The 22912-nt window shown below is 40.6% G+C and overlaps 1 protein-coding gene across 1 annotated transcript in view; it reads left to right on the top strand.

The window, feature by feature from the left end:
- The window catches only part of PTPRH (protein tyrosine phosphatase receptor type H), a 722562-nt gene that overhangs the window by 454844 nt on the left and 244806 nt on the right, over positions 1-22912 (top strand). Inside the window, exon 10 of the mRNA XM_044059212.1 lies at positions 16618-16872. Coding sequence (XP_043915147.1) covers positions 16618-16872 — 255 coding nt within the window. The remainder of the gene's footprint in view (positions 1-16617; positions 16873-22912) is intronic.

Here is a 22912-nt window from a genome sequence, read left to right as displayed (position 1 = left end):
CTAAATAACCTACTAATTACTACAGCACTCAACCTTCCTTATTACCTAGAGGAAAACAGTTTTGGTACTTTCCTCACTTGCTTAGAGAAAAACAGCTATTGTACTCTCTTTCCTCACTTTTCTAGAGGAAAATATTTTTTTATTCAGGCATGTCCAAGGGTTAGCTCCCAGTGTTCTCTCCTGTCTATCTGATGAATCTGGGCATCTTGGGGCAATGTAGAAATTGCCTCATGTATACAGACAACCCTCTCCTCCTACCACCCAACACTACAACCTGTGAGTGATGCACTTATCTAGCCAAACTGGAGGTAAAGCTCTCTCCAATCAAGACTGAACTTAACAGTCAAGAGGAAAAGGTAAACACTTGCACCACACCACACCACACTCATCACATAATCTCACTAAATCTACACCACCAAAATCCACACATAGAAACACAAAAACATTCGCGGAGGCTCTCAATAATAATCTGCTCAAGCAACAGAGACCTCCAAAGCAGAAATGCAAGCAACCTCCACCCCCCCAACACAACCCAAATGACACATAGCCTGCAGACTCGGTGTGCCACTCAACCACAGCCAATAAGGCAAAACAACGTACCCAACACACTAGTCATATGTGACTCTATAGTCAGGCACACTGATTTCCTACTCACCAGGCTAAACAAGGAGGTTACTGTCAGCTGCCTGTCAGGTGCCAGGATCCGCCACATAACCCACGCACTCAGGTCACTCCACAACAAGTACAAATATGACTCTGTCATTGTCCATGTTGGTGTGAACGACCTGAGACGTACCGCGCTGGACTACATGAAAAGAGACATGGAAGAGCTCTCTGATCTTGTACCCAAGGCAGGTATGACCCTAGCCCTGAGTAGCATTCCGCCATCACCCAAAATGATGCGGCAGTACAAGGACAAAATGATTGACTTCAACAATTGGCTAAGCTTCTGGTGCCATTCTAAAGGAATCCAGTATCTGTCTGCCTGGGATGACATGGTCGACAGACCACGATGCTTTGCCAGAGATGGCCTGCACCTTTCACCCCTGGGATTCCGGATACTGGCTAAGGTTCTTGCCACCCATATAGTGCCTTTTTATAGGCAAGGTTCAAATGACAAATTCACCACCGTAACAGGAACAGGCAAGCAAAAACTGAGGGTGATGCTACTCAATGCTAGAAGTCTAAATGTCAAAATGCACTCACTCAAGGCACTCCTTAAAATGGAAAACATAGATATCTGTGCAGTGACTGAGACCTGGTTCAAGGCAATATTAGGGTTCAACCAAACACCCTAATAATGGGCAATTTCAACTACCCCACCATTAACTGGGAAAACTACTCATGTACCAACACCTTTGCTCAATGCTTTCTGGAATTCATAAACTCCAATGCCCTGGATCAACTTATCCACACCCCCTCCAGGGGCAACAATATCCTAGATCTAGTCATTACCAACATGAGTGACTGGTGTTCCACACCTGATGTCAACGCCTCATTGGTCCGATCCAACCATAAGCTAATTAGCCTAGATATCCACATCCTGCCCCCCACCCCCCATTAAGGAAACCATGGTAAAAAATTTCTCCAAAGCCAACTTCATGCTTCTTAAGACAGAAGTGGTGAACTTCATGACATCCATGCAGATGGACAATACAGTTACAACTACTGAATCCTACACAATTGCACTTTATAAGCACTTGCATGAGTGCATGGATTGTGCTATCCCAAGCAGAACCAAGACACTATCCTCCAAAATAAGGAAGCCAATCTGGTGGTCCCCTGCCATAAACAAACTGTATAACAGAAGGAAGAAACTGTTGCAAAAGAGAGTAAAATCCTACAAGTGGAGGAGCTTCCTGGTCAGCCTCAGTAAGAAGCTGCGATCCCTGATAAAATCCTCCAAAGCTAGTTACGAAAAAAAAATCACCACAACCACAATGTAGACAACCACAAAGCATTCTATAGCTATGTCATCTCAATGGCAACACTCAGATCTGCTCTTAGTTACAGCACAATGGCACTAAATATACAGGCCCAACTGATATTGCCAACATCCTGGCAGATAGGGTCAGTGCTAACTTTACCCCTCTCGCCCCCTAAAGAGCCCATCTCTATACTGGAAGAATGCAAAGTTTCTGTAATCACGGCTGCAAAGGTAAACAATTTACAACATCTCAGCAACCATTCAAGTAACATACATACTGTCAGCAGTATTTTATTCATCAAGATGAGGACCTCCATATCAGGCTAAGGAGTTTTGTCTGTGTTAATTGGTTGTTGAGATATTTAGAAAAATGTGAAAATTATATTTATATAAATTAATATGATAAAAACAACAGTTAATATCTATTTAACTGCACTACACAGAGGTCAAATATTACTGTAGTTGAGTTTACCACTGTGTAAGCTTTAAGGTTAAATCTTTTAAAACCTTGTACATAACATGGTTTTGGAATTATTGATGCAAATATGAACAAGCAATATTTGATGCCTAGTAGGAGTTAACTGCAGATGCACCTGGAGGCGTCACTCAGATGTAATGAGTTAATACCAACAATGCTGAATTCTCCCCAGTACATAAGTGTATGCTAACACTTCAACAGTAGTGCAGCAGTAGTGTTGTTGCCTCACAGCAAGAGGTTCTCCCGTTCGATTTTTGGCGGGAGTGCAGGAAGTGCATTCTGTGTGGAGTCTGCATGTCTTCCCCGTGGCTGGGTGGGTGTTCAAAAGACATGCGTAAATGGGCGTGCCTTCGTTGAAGGTTGAACGTCGAGCTGGCACCTCGGCATTCGTGAAAATCTACTGCAAATCATTAGCAGATCGGAGTTCCGCTGTGGCGACACCTATCCGGGAAAAGCCCAAAGACAACAACAACAACATAGGTGTATGCTAACATACAAGTATATATTTATAATAAAGTTTACATTCTATATTTAAGCGTTATTAATATATGCATTCTTGTAAATATATTTTACTTAGTGACACACACCTGGCTATGTAGAGTAATCATTGTTGTCATGATTGTGTGAACATGGTATAAACAAGTAAGGCCTAATTACTGTTATGCAGTGCAGCTTCAGCTGTTCGTTTTGCTGTGATGTCAGTGTTCAGACTGGAAAAGTAGTTTTATTGCTGTTACTTAACCAGTGTTGCTACTAGAACACTGACAATATATCAGCAAAAGCTGGTTTACTGTTGTTGTTAAATTATATTGTGAATGATGTAGGAATTCTTTATATAGTTATGGGCACTGTGTTTGTGACTGAAAGTGTAGTGCATGAGTGCTGACAGGGTGTGCATTTAATGATATACTCATGCGTGTGTGTTGGTGTGTGTGTTTGTGGGTGTATGGATGCATGAGTGTCTCTATGTACATGTGTGTGTGTGTGTGTGTGTGTGTGTGTGTGTGTGTGTGTGTGTGTGTGTGTGTGTGTGTGTGTGTGTGTATATGTATATATATCTATCATTTGACTGGCAATTCATTTGACTGACAATTACTACTGGCAGTGTGTAGAGCACTGTAAGGCAAGTAAAAGGAATATGTCCTTTTCCCCACTGTAGTGCAACCCTGGAGTTAGTATATATAGTTAGGGGGGTGTGGGGGGGCACAGTTTGGTTTTACTAAACAATATACAACTAAAAGCAGAGAATATAAAATCAAACTAAGTGGGGGGGGGTGTACATGAAAAAGGGAGAGTAAGGAGGTATAAGGAATGAAAAGGCATTTGTTCACATTTAAGGATATAGTTTATCCTGGTTTTGATCAAGCAAAGAGACAGATTTTAGGTAGGAAGTCTTTCAGAGTGGTTTTGAAAGATGGGAGGGTGGGTATAGACCTGATGGATAATAGGTAAGGCATTCCAGACCTTTGCAACCTTGTACAAGTACAAACAATGCCCAGCCACTGGATCGCAGTGACTGACTGGGAACCTAGTTATTTCTGGACAGGCAGCTGGAGGCTGGATAATTTTATAGGTAGAAAGAAGTTGTGTATATGTTAGTTGATATGGCACTTCTAACCAATTTAGGGTTTTCAGAGTTATACATTGGTGGGTTCTGAAAGGGTGATGGGCTGCATTTTACAACTTTTTATAGCATTGTTCAGTTTTTAATTTTTGTGAAGACTGGAGGTTAGTAGTGGCAAGTGTAGTTTCAGTTTTGTCAGTGGGAAAGCTTTTGGCTCTGTAAAGCAGCGCTTGTTTTTGATGAGTTTTTCTTGTACAATGTTGTATATGTAGGTCAAATGTAAGATTCTCACCCCTAAAAGTTTGCTATGAGAAGTCACTTCAATGGTTGTATTATCATGGCAGAGGACTTTAAATTTTGTTTTTTCATGAGATATGGATTTGGGGAAGAAAGTAGTAGTTTGGTCTTTTTTGAGCTGAGCATAAGATGTGAGTTGAAGCCATGTTTTGGTGGCTGTTAAAGCTTCCTGAATAGTTTTTTGGAAGTGTATCATGCTGTCAGATGTGCAAATGGGAGTGGAATCATCTGCATATTGTAATAGGGGGCTTGTTGTGTGGAAGTATAGAGGGTGTTGGTGACAATGTTTAAGAGCATGGAACCAAGAAAAGAGCCTTTTGGTAGACCGGTGGTGACTGGGAGATAAGGAGAAAGCACAGAGTGCCATTTTACTGACATACCTATTGGACAGGTACCTTTTGAACCACAGAAGGGTAGCTAAGAGACACTTAGTGAGGACAATTAAAGTAGGAGTTTGCTGTGGCAAACTATGTCGAAAGCTTTAGACAAGTCTAGAAATAAGGAAGAAACTAGTTTGCCATTATGTGTAGCTTTGTTGACAGTATTTATATCGGTAAGAAGGGTAGTAATAGTACTATGAGAAGCACAGAAGCCATGTTGTATAGGGGATAGGAGTTCTTCCTGTAGGAGATAGTCTAGTAATTCTTTTTGAATACATTTTTCAGGTATTTTGGTGAGGGGAGATAAGATTGCTATAGGTGTAAAGTTATTAATGCCTGTTGAATTTCCTCCTTTGTGCAGAGAGAGGGAATGTGGGATTCCTGGACAGACATTTATGGGGATTGAGACAGAATAGGCAAGGCTATTGGCTGCTATTTTTTGGTACTCGCTTGGAGGGTCATCAGCTGAAGAAGAGCATGGTTTAAGTTAGTTTAAGAGTAGTTTTATGTAGGATGTGGGCACAGGTTTGAAGGTGAAAGTGGGTGTGATAATATGTGGCTGTCGGGAAGGGATTAAATGTAGAGGAAACTTAATTGGAGATGCTATACTATCAATAAAATAATAGCTGAACTGTAGTGCAGTTTTGATTGGTAAATTATCTGGAGAGGGGTTTAGATTGAAGTTTTGCCCAGGATGTAAGATTTCTTTAATCGTTGTCCAAATTTTGTTAGGGTTGTGTTTAGTATTATTCTGAAAGTTATTATAATATAGTTGTCTGTCTTTATTTACTTGATTTTTAAGTTTTCAAGATATTGAGGTGTTTTATATTTTTGCCGTTCTTTTCATGTTTTTTTCTATCCTGCATTAGCATTTTACTCTTTTTGGATAGCCAAATTGCATAATTTGTTTTCATTCTCTTCTTGCTAGAAAGTACAAGGCTATTTAGGATATTTAGAAAAGTTGTACTGAATTCAATTACAGCATTGTCTAAGGGGAGGATTTTAAGGAAGTTCCAGTTAATAGTGATTGTATGGTAATGAACATTTCTGGGTTAAACTTGGCAAGGTTACGTGTTGTTTTATAAATATACTGTTTAACTGGATGTGTGAGATGTCTAGTCATATAGACTGAGAGATGATCACTGAGAGATGAGAGAGAGTCTAACACTACCTGCGGTGGCACAATTAATGACATCATTTCCCCTTCATGAATATGTAAGCACCTGTATGAAAACATGTATACATCTCTCACATCCTAGCTTCAATGATAGGTTTTACAGGTATCAAATATGGTAAGGGGAATTTTTATATTTGCAATTATACCTCTCTCCATTTGAAACATGAGCATTTTGCATTATTTAGAAGGGTGTCAAATTTGTACCCAACACCAGGTTCAATGTAGTGGACAATATAATAGAGTTTAAATTATTTTTACGAAAATTAAATTTGAGTGTATTTTTCAAAGGTGTAGGAGTGAGTAAGCCTGATTTACAGTTGAAAAAAAGAAGCACATTCACCCGCCCACTCAACCAACTTTTGGCCAATTTTGAGAAGATAGTTGTGGACGAATTATATGAACTATCAGACAACCATAAACATCAAAGGATGCAGTACAATCTTAGCAAAAAGGAATATGATTTATTATGTGAACTGAGTACCAATAATATTAGGATTTTGCAACCGGAGGAGGAGGAGGAGTATTAATTGATAACAATGATTATTTGAATGAAATACAATTAATATTACAGGACACAGAAAAATATGAGGTATCACCCATAAATGAGGTACATATTCCCTACCAACATATTGATGCCTTATTAGCAGAATTTTTGGTGGAAGATAGAATAGATGGGGATTTATACCGATTTTTAAAGGTAGAACATCCTATTCTTGCCACTATTGTAGGAATACCCATGATACAAACATTTTACGTCCACCATTTAGGCCGATTATTTCGGGAAGTAAGTCCAAGACTTTCCCTTTTGGGAAAGTTGTGGACACCTGATTAAAACCAATTTATGAAAAGGTAAATCATATAGTCAAGGATTCTTAGGATTTCCTCAGCTGGTTAACCCCCTCATTATGGAAAGAGAATCTGATTTTGGTGACTATTGACTTGGTTGATTTATTCTCCTGTATCCCAAGAGACGAAGGGATGGACAGGTTTGTCAATAGCATCAGAAAATTCAGTAACTTGGACTGGGAAAAGACAACTCTCATAAGTGAACTTATGAGTATTGTATTAGATTACAATTTCATATATTTTGAGGGGGAATATTATCGGCAAAACAAAGGTGTGGTGATGGGAGCAGCCAGTGCCCCTTTATATGCAAATCCAGTATTATTGAATTGGGAGGAGGAGGTTATCTTTAAAAGTACGTGTATGGAACACATTAGATGTTACATTAGATTTCTTGATGTATTTATTTTATGGGAAGGTACTGACCGAGATGTCTAAGAGTTTATTGGATATCTGCATGCATCTAGTTCTTTTTTGAAATTCTCATATCACTCTAGCAAAGAAGGAATATCATATCTTGACACATATATTTCCCTAACTTGTAAGGGATTTAAGTATAGAATTTTTAGGAAGGACACATTTAGTAACTCCTATTTGGAGTATAGCAGTTGTCATCCTAACAAACGGAAGAAAAATATAATTAAGGGGCAATGTATAACAGCAGCCCACATGACAGACTATTCAGAAATGTTACAGGAGTTGCATTATATAGGAACTTTGTTCAAGGAAAGAGGATACCCCACTTCGGTGGTGGAAGACGCTGTTACATATGTCAGTAGCGAGTGGGGAAGAAAATATAAGCCGTTATTAGGTGTGGAATTGAGTAAAGGTATTCATAAAGGGAAGGAGAAAGTTACAAATGAGTTGAGTAAAGCATGTATTTTGCCTTACAACAAGAATATGGGAGATGTCATAAAGATTATTATGAACAATTGGAGTATTTTGAAGTGTGATCAGGAAATTTATGGATTGGTGGGGGATACACCTAGGTTTGTGCATAAAATAGAATGTAACTTGAAAAGGAAATGTCACAAAGGCAATCTACATATACAACCAGGCAGAAGTGGTACCACTAAGTGTGGAAGATGCAATCAGTGTTTTGCTATACTAGATTGACCACACATTTGTTGTAGGCAACAAGAGCAAAACAATATTAAAATTTAAGAAAGGGAATTGTCAGACAATGAATGTCGTGTATTTTGCCCAGTGTACTAGTGCCCCGGTTTTTATGTGGTTTAAACCGGGAGCCATCAGAAAGGAGGATGCAAATAATGCATTATATAGGCATATCAGGGACAGTTCGGAGTGAGATATGTTTAAGTTTGCACTGTTGGAAGTTTTGTATCCACACAACAGGGAAGGAAATATAAAGGCATTGTTAAGTGAAAAAGAAGTGAGATGGCAAATTTTGTTGAATGCCACTACCCTCCCCGGTATCAGTGATAATATCATTGAAGCTAGGATGTGAGAGATGTATACATGTTCTCATACAGGTGCTTACATATTCATGAAGGGGAAATTATGTCATTACAAATTCAAATACTAGATTGTTATTGTTTGTATGTATATAAACCTTTAGTTCATTAATGAAAGTGTTTTGATGAAGTCTTTTTTTTAAATGAAAGCGCTTAACCAATGTTTTAATAAATACAACTTTTAATTTTTGAGCCATTATTCGTGCAGTGTCATTCGTGGTATCCACAGTAATTGTGTGTTTGATAGTACAGTTGGAACTACGTGGTTTTGTTTGTAGCTTTATTACCTGTTGTGGAATATTTGCATGGAGTCGGATACTAGGATCCTGTCCAATAGGGAATTTAATATGTTATAATGTGTAGGGCTATTAATTAGTTGCGTGAAACCATATAAGTTCAAGCTAGATGTAGGGGAGTTAGAGCTTATGTCCAACCAATTGGCATTCACATCACCAAGTAATATTATTTCTTGTGGACCCTCAGGTCAATTTAGAAGGAAGAGTAATCGGTTTATAACCAGAACAAAGCAATTAACAAATAGATACCAGAGAAACAGGTTGTCTGTCATTTTTTAAGACTAAATACCTGGCATGTGCAGTATAGTCTACTGGTCAAGCAAAAGGGGACAGTAGCCAACTTAGTAAGAGGTCCTTGGAGTGCATTTACTATTACACAGGGACTTTTGAATCACAGAGCAGGCATGTATTTAACTGAATAAGATTAATACACATCAAGGTTCTTAACGATAAGTTAACTTACATTAAAGAACGGCAAAATTCTCAATAATCTTGTAGGTGTAGGACCTTGTGGCAGAGCTGTCAGATGTAGTGGGTGGAGAGCTACATGGGTGTGGCAGGCCTTATCTACCTACAAAAAAGAGAATTTACTTTATGTTTTTTTAATTGTCCTAGGTTTTGACAAAGGGTGAGTTGGATCACCCTTTGTTTCAGTCACTTGTCTTAAGTTATTCTTGATTTAGATGAAATCTCACATGCTCGCACACACACACACACACACACACACACACACACACACGCGCGCACGCGTGTGTGTGTGTGTGTGTGTGTGTGTGTGTGTATGTGTGTGTATATGGGTCTACTTCATAACCTTGAAATTTCATAATGTTGAATTTCATAACACTGAGACCAAAACATCCAAATCCCAAAACACTGAAAACTCAGAGCATTGAAATTGTGCTTCATAACATTGAAAATTACATTGCACAAGTAAATAAGATCAACAACAGCTAACTAACAAACACACTTTCTAGCACATTTCTGCAGGGGGGCAAGCCCTCCTGCACCTCCCATGTGGGGGGGCATCCCCCGCCTGTAAATTAAATATACCAACTCCAAGATTGCACTGCAGTGGAAAAAAGTTAATTTTCTAACCTCAGTGTATTGTGAGATACAGTGAGGTTAGGAAATTAACATTTTTCCACTGTAATGCGATCATGGAGTTGGTATATTTAATTTACAGGGGTGTGTGGCAGGTACAGGGGGGACTGCCCCCCCTGCAGAAATATAGTAGAAAATGTGTTTGTTAGGTGGTGTTGTAGGTGGAGGGGATCTTATTTACTTGTGCAATGTAGTTTTCAGTGTTATAAAGCATACTTTCAATGTTCTGAGTTTTCGATGTTTTGGGTTTTCAGTATTTTGACTTTTCGATGTTATGGTCTTAATGTTCTGAAATTAAACGTTATTAAATTTCAATGTTATGAAGTACACTATATATATATATATATATATATATATATATATATATATATATATATATATATTATCACCTTCATTTCGTCGACAGTTCATTTCACTGACACTCAACTCAGCAGGCCCAATTCACTGAAAGTTAATTTCACTGACACTCATTTCGTCGACGATATATGGCCCATTCCCCTCTGTAAAGCGACCCTGGAGTTAGAATAGATAGTAAAGGGGATGTGGGGGGTGAAGCAACCCCACATACTGGGGTTCTATAATGGTTTTTTGGAAACATATATGCATTGCACTTGTAAGAATGCATCTGTAGACTGTAAAATGTTTGATATGTGGGGGGCTGTGCCCCCCACACACCCCCTTACTATCTATTCTAACTCCAGGGTCGCTCTATAGAGGGGAATGGGCCATATATCATTCTCAATGAAATGAGTGTCAGTGAAATGATGTATCAGTGAAATGAACTTTCAGTGAATTGGGCCTTCTGACTTGGTTTTGAAATGAACTGTCGACGAAATGAAGGTGACCCCCATATATATATATATATATATATATATATATATATATATATATATATATACACATATACATATATATATATATATATATATATATATATATATATATCTATATACACACACACATATATATACACACATATATACATACATGTGTGTGTGCACGTGGGTATAAGTTAAAAAGTGTGTAGCTATAAACTAAAAAGATAAAACTGGCAGCAAATATTTAAATAACTGCCTTTACTTCAAATTAGATGCACATACCATGATTTCTCCTCAAGGGATTTTTCAATACTGGTTTTACCACAAAAACACACACACATACATACACACACACACACACACACACACACACACACACACACACACACACACACACACACACACATATTCTCTGTGCATGGATTCAGATTCAAGATACTATATATAGCTGTGTATTCAAGATATCACATATACCTCCGTGTGTGTGTGTGTGTGTGTGTGTGTGTGTGTGTGTGTGTGTGTTTCAGTTCAACCTAATTTTTTAATATAATGCATCCATTTTCTTATGCACTGGAAAGAAAACAAGACATCTTGAAAGACTCCACATTATTCTAAAGACAGATTGCTGGTACTGAATGACATAAATATGAATAGAGATTGGCCACTCTGAACTTTTACTCATTTTATCATTGCATTATCATGGGTAATCTACTAAAACTTTTAACAGTTATAATTAGAATGAGTGTATGCCAATTTTAATTAAAAGTAAAAAAAAAATAGCACAGATGATAATCTGCCTCCTACAAATAATTGTTTCATATTTTCTGGTTGAAAAAAAAATATTCCATGACTGAGCTCCTAGGCTTTGTAGCAGGTAGCCTAAGGTTACAAATGCGTGGTCACTACAAGATTTTAAAACTGTACTTGCTGTGTTGTATTACAACTTCAAATTTAGGAATATTTTAATTTAATTGCATTTTTTAAACTGTTTGGTCTAACATTGCTACATACTCAAGTGTGCTAGCCTGCACTGCTAGCTTGCACTGCATTTGAATTGTTTTGACTGCTGTTTTAGCTACTTTTCTGTATATATAACAAAAAAAAAAAAAATCCTTTCCTGTAACTAGTGTAGTCCAGATTCAGATTTGCTGTATCCAGGACTGTATGTAAGCTTCAGATCCCCCCCCAAGCTTTCTGTGTTGGAGGGAAGCTTTCTAGCTTATCGGTGGGAGTGGTAAGCACTAGGTAACCTATCTACCACATAAGGAGTGGTTTTGGCCCAGAAATTGTAGTTATTGGCCGTTTGGGCAGTTTTTCCATCTCTCTCAACTTTCTGATTTAAAAGCCCACATTTGCACTCGTTTCCCCCTTTCCTGTAAGTAGTTTAGTCCAGTTACAGATTCTTAGTTTTAGCACTTGAATTTGCTTATTCGTGATCAGCACTTGTTCAGAACTTGTAAGCACTAAATAACCTACTAATTACTGCAGCACTCAACCTTCCTTATTACCTAGAGGAAAACAGTTTTGGTACTTTCCTCACTTGCTTAGAGAAAAACAGCTCTTGTACTCTCTTTCCTCACTTATCTAGAGGAAAATATTTTTTTATTCAGGCATGTCCAAGGGTTAGCTCCCAGTGTTCTCTCCTGTCTATCTGATGAATCTGGGCATCTTGGGGCAATGTAAAAATTGCCTCATGTATACAGACAACCCTCTCCTCCTACCACCCAACACTACAACCTGTGAGTGATGCACTTATCTAGCCAAACTGGAGGTAAAGCTCTCTCCAATCAAGACTGAACTTAACAGTCAAGAGGAAAAGGTAAACACTTGCACCACACCACACCACACCACACTCATCACATAGTCTCACTAAATCTACACCACCAAAATCCACACATAGAAACACAAAAACATTCATGGAGGCTCTCAATAATAATCTGCTCAAGCAACAGAGACCTCCAAAGCAGAAATGCAAGCAACCTCCACCCCCCCAACACAACCCAAATGACACATAGCCTGCAGACTCGGTGTGCCACTCAACCACAGCCAATAAGGCAAAACAACGTACCCAACACACTAGTCATATGTGACTCTATAGTCAGGCACACTGATTTCCTACTCACCAGGCTAAACAAGGAGGTTACTGTCAGCTGCCTGTCAGGTGCCAGGATCCGCCACATAACCCACGCACTCAGGTCACTCCACAACAAGTACAAATATGACTCTGTCATTGTCCATGTTGGTGTGAACGACCTGAGACGTACCGCGCTGGACTACATGAAAAGAGACATGGAAGAGCTCTCTGATCTTGTACCCAAGGCAGGTATGACCCTAGCCCTGAGTAGCATTCCGCCATCACCCAAAATGATGCGGCAGTACAAGGACAAAATGATTGACTTCAACAATTGGCTAAGCTTCTGGTGCCATTCTAAAGGAATCCAGTATCTGTCTGCCTGGGATGACATGGTCGACAGACCACGATGCTTTGCCAGAGATGGCCTGCACCTTTCACCCCTGGGATTCCGGATACTGGCTAAGGTTCTTGCCACCCATATAGTGCCTTTTTATAGGCAAGGTTCAAATGACAAATTCACCACCGTAACAGGAACAGGCAAGCAAAAACTGAGGGTGATGCTACTCAATGCTAGAAGTCTAAATGTCAAAATGCACTCACTCAAGGCACTCCTTAAAATGGAAAACATAGATATCTGTGCAGTGACTGAGACCTGGTTCAAGGCTCCAGAGAGCATCCCTGCACTACCAGGCTATAACTCATACCACACTTTTCGGCCATGTAACCTGGATCAAAGGCAGAGGTGTGTCCATATTCATTAAGGATATTCTCACCTCCAGGCTAGTTGCTCAGCATAATGCAGCCGAGGTTATCCAAGTGCAACTAACTCTGGGCAAAACTGCAATCCAGATTGTAGCTTGCTACAGATCACCCACCATGCCCCAGGATTCCCACTCCTCTTTTCTTGATGTACTGAAAAAATATTAGGGTTCAACCAAACACCCTAATAATGGGCAATTTCAACTACCCCACCATTAACTGGGAAAACTACTCATGTACCAACTCCTTTGCTCAATGCTTTCTGGAATTCATAAACTCCAATGCCCTGGATCAACTTATCCACACCCCCTCCAGGGGCAACAATATCCTAGATCTAGTCATTACCAACATGAGTGACTGGTGTTCCACACCTGATGTCAACGCCTCATTGGTCCGATCCAACCATAAGCTAATTACCCTAGATATCCACATCCTGCCCCCCACCCCCCATTAAGGAAACCATGGTAAAAAATTTCTCCAAAGCCAACTTCATGCTTCTTAAGACAGAAGTGGTGAACTTCATGACATCCATGCAGATGGACAATACAGTTACAACTACTGAATCCTACACAATTGCACTTTATAAGCACTTGCATGAGTGCATGGATTTTGCTATCCCAAGCAGAACCAAGACACTATCCTCCAAAATAAGGAAGCCAATCTGGTGGTCCCCTGCCATAATCAAACTGTATAACAGAAGGAAGAAACTGTTGCAAAAGAGAGTAAAATCCTACAAGTGGAGGAGCTTCCTGGTCAGCCTCAGTAAGAAGCTGCGATCCCTGATAAAATTCTCCAAAGCTAGTTACGAAAAAAAAATCACCACAACCACAATGTAGACAACCACAAAGCATTCTATAGCTATGTCATCTCAATGGCAACACTCAGATCTGCTCTTAGTTACAGCACAATGGCACTAAATATACAGGCCCAACTGATATTGCCAACATCCTGGCAGATAGGGTCAGTGCTAACTTTACCCCTCTCGCCCCCTAAAGAGCCCATCTCTATACTGGAAGAATGCAAAGTTTCTGTAATCACGGCTGCACAGGTAAAAACCACACTCTCCAAAGCCAAGAACATAGCATCCATGGGACCAGACAACATCCCAGGCTGTGTTCCACACAAACTACAGAACAAACTGGCACCCCACCTAAGTACCATGTTCAATCATAGCCTCACCTCAGGCTTTGTGCCTGCTGAATGGCACACAGCAACAGTTATCCCACTCCGCAAGGGGGGAGCCACCACAGACCCCAGGAACTACCACCCCATTAGCCTGACAAGCCTGGTCTGTAAGGCCATGGAACGTATCATGGAACTTATAAACAAAGACATTGGTAATCTCCAAACTTTGGACCCCACCCAGTTTGGGTTTGTAAAAGGCAGATCATGTCTCCTAAACCTGATAGACTTCTTTGAAGCAGTCACCAAAGCCGTGGTTCACACAGCCTATCTAGAGCTTGCCAAGGTTTTCGACACCATCTCCCACTGTGGAATTATAGATAAACTCACTAAACTAGGTATAAATCCCTATGTCACAAGATGGGTTACCAACTGGCTCACTGACAGAACCCACACTGTGAAAGTAGCAGATTCCAAATCCAAATGCAGACCAGTGACAAGTGGAGTACCACAGGGTTCAGTCCTGGATCCTCTCCTGTTTGGTATCTACTTCTCTGAAGTACAGGCTAACACAGAAGGCCTTTGGCTAATGAAGTTTGCAGATGACTGTAAACTAGGAGCCATAAACGAAACTCCTAATGATGTGGACATCCTACAAAACGGCCTCACTGAGACAGATGCCTGGTGTCAAAGCCATGGCCTCAAGCTCAGTGCCAAAAAGTGCATTGTCATCCCCTTTGGTAAAAACTCTGTACCCATGAACTACAACATAGGTGGTACTATACTTATCACCAAAAGTGTGATAAGAGACCTTGGGACACAGGTGGACAGTAGTCTCTCCTTTGATAATTACATCGCCACAGTAGTCAGGAAATCCTTCTACATGGCACACCTCATCAGAAAAGGTTTCTCATCCAGAAAAAGAGGTCATTGTTCCCCTCTACTCATCATTCATTAGACCCTTTACAGAGTACAATGCCCCTTTTGGTATGTACCTCACAAGACATCTACAACAACTGGAAAGGCTGCAGAAATACCTCACAAAGAGGATTACCAGCATCAAACAGATGCCCTACGCAGACCGTCTCAAAAAACTCCAGCTTTACTCCATCGCATATCGCCTACTCAGAGGTGATCTCTGCCTAACATACAAAGCTATGTCAAACCCAGAACTGTTGGACATGTTCCACTTAAAGAAATCCCAATCCTTCCAAGCTACAGACCTAAACCTTGTCACCACAATAAACAGAACATGCCGGAGGAATAGATTCCTGTCCCAGAGACTTCCCATACTCTAGAATAAACTACCTATATATATATCAAACAAAGCTCCTCATTAGCACTTTTCAAGAAAAATCTTGATTGGATGGAAAATAGGAAATTCACCCCGGGGATCACCTCTGTGGCTCTGCTCGACAGTGGTACAGAAAAATTTTCTTGGGTGGCAAAAACCAGGGTACCTTTTTGTCTGGGCTTGTATAGGCCCCAGGGCCGATAGCCTAGTACCTACCTATGAACCTATGAACTGGACTACTCAGGGATCTATTTTGACTCCAATTGATTTTCTAGCCTTTGAACCTTTGAGCCATTAAAGCATATATAAATTGATACTTTTTGTATCTGTCTAATTTTAAGCATTATATAATATCTTCCTTACATACTTCATGATGTTATGACTATGAGATAGCATCAAGTGGCAGCTGTGGAACAAACCCATGTCCAGTGTCAAAAGATAGCCCCAGTGGTGGAATCATTATGACATATATGTGGAACTTTGACTTTAAGATTTGAAGCATGGTGGCAGCTGCAAACCGTATAGTCTCAACAGAATATTTATGGATCAGTTTAAGTGTAATCATTATGGGACACCATCACGGGCTATAACAGACACCTGACTACAAGTTTTTACTAGATAAATCTTTCATTTAATACACGAAGGCATAACCAGCTTTGAACTGAAAATGCCTACCTAAACCATAATAAAATAACCTGAAATTGTAATGGTAGAACAGCCTCTGTGGGCTATGGACAATAGCCGCAGTGCAATTATTATGAACAATAACAACTTATCGAACCAATGTTTAGTCTTAAATATAACCAGAGTGGGACGGCTTTGGAGTAGCTACCTTTATTAACCTTTCTAGCCATAGTTTTATGCAATTTCTAATAATATGCCACCATATTGGATGTGTATTGCATATTGATGTATCATTTGTTGTTTTTTCCACTGGAATTGAAATTACCTTCCATTAGTGCAAGGTTCATATAGCTGCATATTCAAATGTACTTCCTTTTTTCTTTTTTAGTGCCAGATAAAATTGGTGAGGTGACCTGTATTCCTGGGCCATATCAACTTGTTTTTGAATGGGATAAACCGCATGGAAGATACTCATCATTCAATATTTCATCTGGAGGCACGATAATGGATACAAGTGAAACACTTTCCTACAAGCTAATGAAGTTGTCTCCATTAACTCGTTATCAAGTCACCATCTATACAGTGTCCTCTGAAATACTCAGTGAGCCACGTTATGCGCAATGCACAACTACTCATGATTCAGGTGGGCAAAGCTCTTTGTAGTACACTGTGTAGTCTAGTGAAGGTTACATAACGAACATAAATGGCAGGGTAAGTAACGAGAGGTAAATAAGCCTGAGCTTTCTCATCCTAATCAAATGCATTTTATTTGAATTTTGCTTGCATTTATGTACCGTTATAGCCACTGAAAGCAACACAATCTAAAAAAGATGAGATCTTTTTGTTTTCCAACTTTTATTTTATTGTATTTTTCAACATTTGATGTACAAAAATATACATGATATATTCTTTATGAACAGGTAACCTTGATATGACAATTGACAAGATAATGCCTTTTAACTTCTAGATTTGAAATAACAAAGTTCTAGTATCTAAAGAGACTGATTCGCTTATACGTTTAAATTATATGTTTGGAGTGAAACAGGCATAAATTTAGAAATAAGTGGTAAGTAATAGGATTCATTTACACATACTATATACAACTATTTACATATAGTGTTACACGTTTTTGATGTTAGTGAGTAATCATTACTTCATTACAATGAAAGACAGAAATGAAACGATCAGAAACTACTGTTAAAGCCTCATAAGGAAGAGACTTCCAGAACCTACGTAGGGGCTGATAGATGTGTTTATGGCATAGCTTATTTCAAAATGTGTTCTAGGATAAGATTCCAAAAACAGAGCACTTATTTCTATTACCTATAATCAGTGTATGATATATAATATATTTAAAGGCCATGTTAATGAAACCCTTCCACACTATTTTTGATCTGTCAAGCCAGTTTTGAATGATGTAGAGTTTGGCTAACCCAAAAAGAGCAATCAGGATATTCAAGTCAGACCTGGACAAAAATATGAGCTCTTAACCATGTATCAATTTATAGTAAAGCACTACAGGGGCAGTACAGACAAAATCTTTGATAAAACAGTGTGACATTGGAAAAAAATATTTTTTTTATTAACATTATCCTTGTTGTGATATCCTACATGCTGTTTTATGACAGTAAATGTACAAAGAAGCAATTAAAGTGCCTTTTCCCTCACCTGTCTTAGGTGACTGAGTCCAGACAGCTTCAGCTTAAATGTCACAGACTGCACAACACAGAGATGATAGGCTACATTTGATGCTGACTGCAGAAACAGGTCCAGAAATACTCATACGTTTTGTTATTTTTGGAATGCATGTGTCTGTAACAAAGGATCACTGGTTGAAGTTTTCAGGAAAAATTTGTGACTGCCCAAAATTTCAAAAATGGGGTCTCATCATTCCCCTAAGTTGTAGTAACCTCATATGTAGTATATTTACAAGTAGAGGGTTGCAAAAAACATTGACATTTCTGTTTTTGAAATTTCTGACAATCATAATTTCAGTTCTTGAAATTTCAATAAGTAGTAGCAAAGTGTTACATTTATTTGCAGAAATGCTAACATTTCCTTTAGCCTCACAGTGTAGGAGAAGTCTGTAGAAAGTGTTCCAATGTCACAGTAACATCAGAGTGTCCTGTTGGCATAAAGGAATGAAGTCCTAGCTAAGACCTGGAAGACCTGTATTCAACTTAGTGCCTGGCACACCTGTTGGAGATAACTGTGGCAGTGGGGATAGGAGAGTCAAGGATTTGCTTGGCCACTTTTCTTTATGGAGAGTGATTTAAATGACCTTGACATGGAAGGCAGGCCAGTGCTTGAAGATGCAGTATACATTGGGACTCAGAATGACAGCAGGGCTGGTAAATTTGTCCAGCAGTTTTAGCTCAGATGCTAAAGGATACACACTTCTAAGGAACTTCATTATTTAGACCTGTGTTTGCCTCCTGCAGTTTCTACTTGCATACTGAGTGGCTCTAAGGGAGGCAATTAACCACACACTGCTCCCAGAAAACACCGTGGAAAGAAGTTGTATACACCTGTCATACCTGGACAACAAATAAATCATTTAAAAAAAGTGAAACGGGAAGGTCCAGGAGGTATTGTTGCCTTAGAGCCTAGTTCAGAGGCATGTCTATGACTAAGTCTAATTTGCGAACCCAGCCTGTTAAAGCCTGCTACTCAGAGGGGAAGTTGAAACTGCCAGGTTTGCTCACATCCTGCTAAAGCCCATCATTGCCAGTATGGAGAAACTGATAACCCCAGTCCACACTGATTAAGCAGCCAGACAACACTGCTAAAAAATGTGTCCGTGACATAAAGAAGCATGGGGGGCATCCTGCTGTAGGGGGGAACAGCAGCTACAGCCTTAACTGACTAGTAGCCTGCAAAAATAAAAGTGTCACAGTAATGTCAGTTTGAATTTTCTTCTACTATGATGCAGTATAACAGATTAAAGGTTCACATCAGTCACACACACGTGGAACCCACTGTTTTTGAATTACTGACTTACACTGCATTGTCTTCTCATACCACCACAGAAGCCAAGCAACAGGTACACAACTGACAGTTTGTATTTGAAAGGAGAACCCATCATGGCTTGCATTGTATGATGTTCATTTAGGATACATTTTGTACTCTGCCTTACTAGGCATTTTCATTTGCAAGCTTCTGCTATTATCCTTTTTAGCCGCAAAAAAGTGAGGGCTAGAAGCATGCTTGCATGCATGCATGTACATACATAGGTTCATAGGTTCATTGGTTCATACTAGGCTATCTGCCCTAGGGCATTTATAAGCCTAGCCAGAATGTGTTTGGCTTTCGCCACCCATTTTAAATTTATTTTGCTATGCCCTTTTTCGAGGTTAGTATACTGTGCCTCTGTCTAACAGTGACACAGAAGTGATACCCAGGGTAAACCTACGATATTCCATCCACTCATCAAGATTCCTCTTGAAGAGAGTCAATGAGGGACTCTGCCTAACCTGGACTGGGATTTTATTCCAGAGTGAAGGGAGCCTCTGGGTTATGAATCTGTCCCTCCAGCATGTCCTATTTATTTCAGTGCTGAGGTTCAAGTCTCTCGAGCACGTAGCTCGATGGGATTTGGATTTTCTGAGGTGCAGCATGTCCATTAATTCCGGGATGGACGTGGCTTTATACGTCAGGCACAGATCGCCTCTGAACAGGCGGTATGCCACTGAGTAGAGCTGGAGTTTCTTTAACCGGGCAGCATATGGCATCTGTTTGAGCCCTTTGATCCTCTTGGTGAGGTACTTTTGGGGTCTTTCCAGTTGCTGCAGGTGTCTGGTAAGGTACATCCCAAAAGGGGCATTGGACTCAATTATGGGCCTGATGAGGGATGAGTAAAGAGGCACGATGATGTCCCCTGATCTAGATGTGAATCCTTTCATGATTAGGTGGGCTATATAAAATGTTTTTCTAACCACTTTGGCCATGTGGTTGTCAAATGAGAGATTGCTATCAACTTGGGTCCCCAGGTCCCTAATTACTTCTTCTGTACTTAATGGATTACCACCTATGTGGTAATTTGTGGGCACTTTGTTTTTGCCAAAGGGGATGACTATACACTTTTTGGCATTTAGCTTGAGGCCATGGCTCTGGCACCAGTTGTCTGTTTCTATGAGGCCCTTTTGGAGGATGCTTGTGTCGGCTGGAGAGTCGATTATGGTGCCCAGTTTGCAGTCATCTGCGAACTTGGTCAGCCACAGTCCTTCCATGTTGGCCCGTACCTCCGAGAAATATATACCGAACAAGAGAGGTCCCAGGACTGAGCCGTGTGGGACACCAGTTGTAACTGGTTTGGAGTCTGACATGGCTCCAGCAATTCTAACCATGTGGGTTCTGTCCTTGAGCCAATTTGCAATCCATCTAGTGACATAGTGGTTTATATTTAAGCTGGTGAGCTTATCTATAATGCCCGAGTGGGGTATTGTATCGAAGGCTTTTGCGAGGTCCAGGTAGGCTGTGTGGACCACCTTCCCCTCGTCAATGGCCTTGGTGACTGTTTCAAAGAAATCAACCAGGTTTAAGAGGCAGGATCTGCCCTTAACAAAGCCAAACTGGGTAGGATCCAGTGTTTGTAGGTCCCCAGTATCTTTATTTATGAGGTCCATGATGATCCTTTCCATAGCTTTGCAGACCAAGCTAGTCAGGCTTATGGGGCAATAGTTTCCAGGATCCATTGAGGCACCACCTTTATGGAGAGGGACCACTGTTGCTGTATGCCACTCTTTGGGCACATATCCTGTAGTAAGGCTGAGATTGAACAGTAGTTTTATGTTTGGGTTTAGCTCTTCTTGGAGTTCATGTAGGACGCAGCCCGGGACACCGTCTGGTCCCATTGATGCTGTGTTTTTTGCTTTGGAGAGGGCGGCTCTTACCTGAGCATCTGAGATGTCAGGGGGCAGCACTCTGCTGGGATAGATATTTGCCCTTTTGGTGGGGAGGGGAGAAGTTTGCGCTGAACCTGTCAGCTAGGATGTTGGCAATGTCTGTGGGTTCGGTGTATTTTTTGTCATTTTGGACTAATTCTGAGCATATCTGGGAATTACCACCCAGGTTCCTAACATAACTAAAGAAAGCCTTGTGATTACCCTTAGTGTCCTGTGCAATTTTTCTCTCAAGCTGGCCTTAGACAATTTTATGTGTGCCCGTAGTTTTTGCTAATACTGATCAGTGATGCCTTCCCTTTTGGGATTTTGCTCTATCATTTAGTAGCTTCCTCCTTCTATTGTATAGTTTGTTTATGGCTGGGGTCCACCAGACAGGACGCCTGCCTTTGGAGGATTGGGTCTTGGTTTTATTTGGGATCGATGATCCATGCATTCCTGAAGATGTTCATAGAATGCGTTTATAAAGGATTCTGCGGTCTGGGCGTATTTTCCACAGGCCCGGGGCTTTGAAGGATTCCACCTCAGTTTTGAGGAGTGTGAAATTTGCTTTAGAGAAGTTTTTCACTGTGGTTTTCTGGGCAGGGGGTGGGGTCGGGATGTGAATATCCAGTGAGATTAGTTTATGGTCTGATCTTACCAGTGAGGGATACACTTCTGGTCTGGAGCATAGAGTCCCCATGTTGGTGATGATCAGGTCTAGTATGTTTTCCCCTCTTGTGGGAGTGGTAACAAGTTGTTCCATAGCATTTGAGTTTATAAATTCAAGGAACCTTTGGGCTAGGGTGCTGGAGCTAAAGTAATGCTCCCAGTCTATGTTTGGGTAGTTGAAGTCGCCCAATATAATGGTGTTTGGAGAGACCTTCATATTTTCCAGTGTTCTCAGGAAGGCCGAGTGGGGTTCCTGGGTTTGGGAGGGTGGTCTGTAGCAGGCTATAAACTGGAAGGCAGTTTTACCCACTGTTAGTTGCACATGGATAGTCTCTGATGCTTCGTGCTTTGCCACCAACCTGGAGGTGTGGGTATCTTTGATGAATATCGATACTCCCCCTCCTTTTGTGGTTCGGTCCAAGTTTTGGGGCTGAAAAGCATGGTATGAGGTATAACCTGGTAGTGCTGGGGTGCTCTCGGGAGCCCTGAACCAGGTTTCTGTTACTGCACAGATATCGATGTTCTCCATGCTAAGGAGAGTTTCGAGTCGTGCATCTTGAGGTTTAGACTTCTGGCGTTGAGTAGCATTACTCTTAGTTTCTTATCCCTTGTGATACCTATGGAGGTGGGTTTGTCTTTTGAGCCTTGCCTAAAAAGGCACTATGGGGGTAGCAAGAGCCTTTGCCAATATCCAAAAGCCCAGGGGTGACAGGTGCAAGCCGTCCCTAGTGAAGCATCGTGGCTTGTCGAGCATATCATCCCAAGCTGACAGGCATTGGATCCCCTTTGAATGACACCAGTACTTAAGCCAATTGTTGAAATTGATCATCTTGTCTTCATATTGTGGCATCATTCTTGGTGAGGGTAAGATGCTACTCAAGGTCAGGGTCATACCGGCCTGGGCTACATGCTCACAGAGCTCCTTTATGTCTCTTTTCATGTAGTCCAGGGAGGTATGTCTCAGGTCATTTACACCAGCATGGACAATGACTGAGTCATATTTGTACTTGCCTTGGAGTGACCTGAGTGCTTGTGTTATGTGGCGGATCCTAGCTCCCGACAGGCTGCTCACCGTGACCTTCTCCTTGTTCAGCCTGGTGAGCGGGACGTCAGTGTGCCTGATGATAGAGT

This window comes from Protopterus annectens, chromosome 17.part0, assembly GCF_019279795.1.
Source record: "Protopterus annectens isolate FY-2018-M chromosome 17.part0, PAN1.0, whole genome shotgun sequence".
Lineage (NCBI taxonomy): Eukaryota > Metazoa > Chordata > Ceratodontiformes > Protopteridae > Protopterus > Protopterus annectens.
The sequence above is the reverse complement of the archived record's forward strand: the minus strand, read 5'-3'. Positions and strand labels throughout refer to the sequence as shown.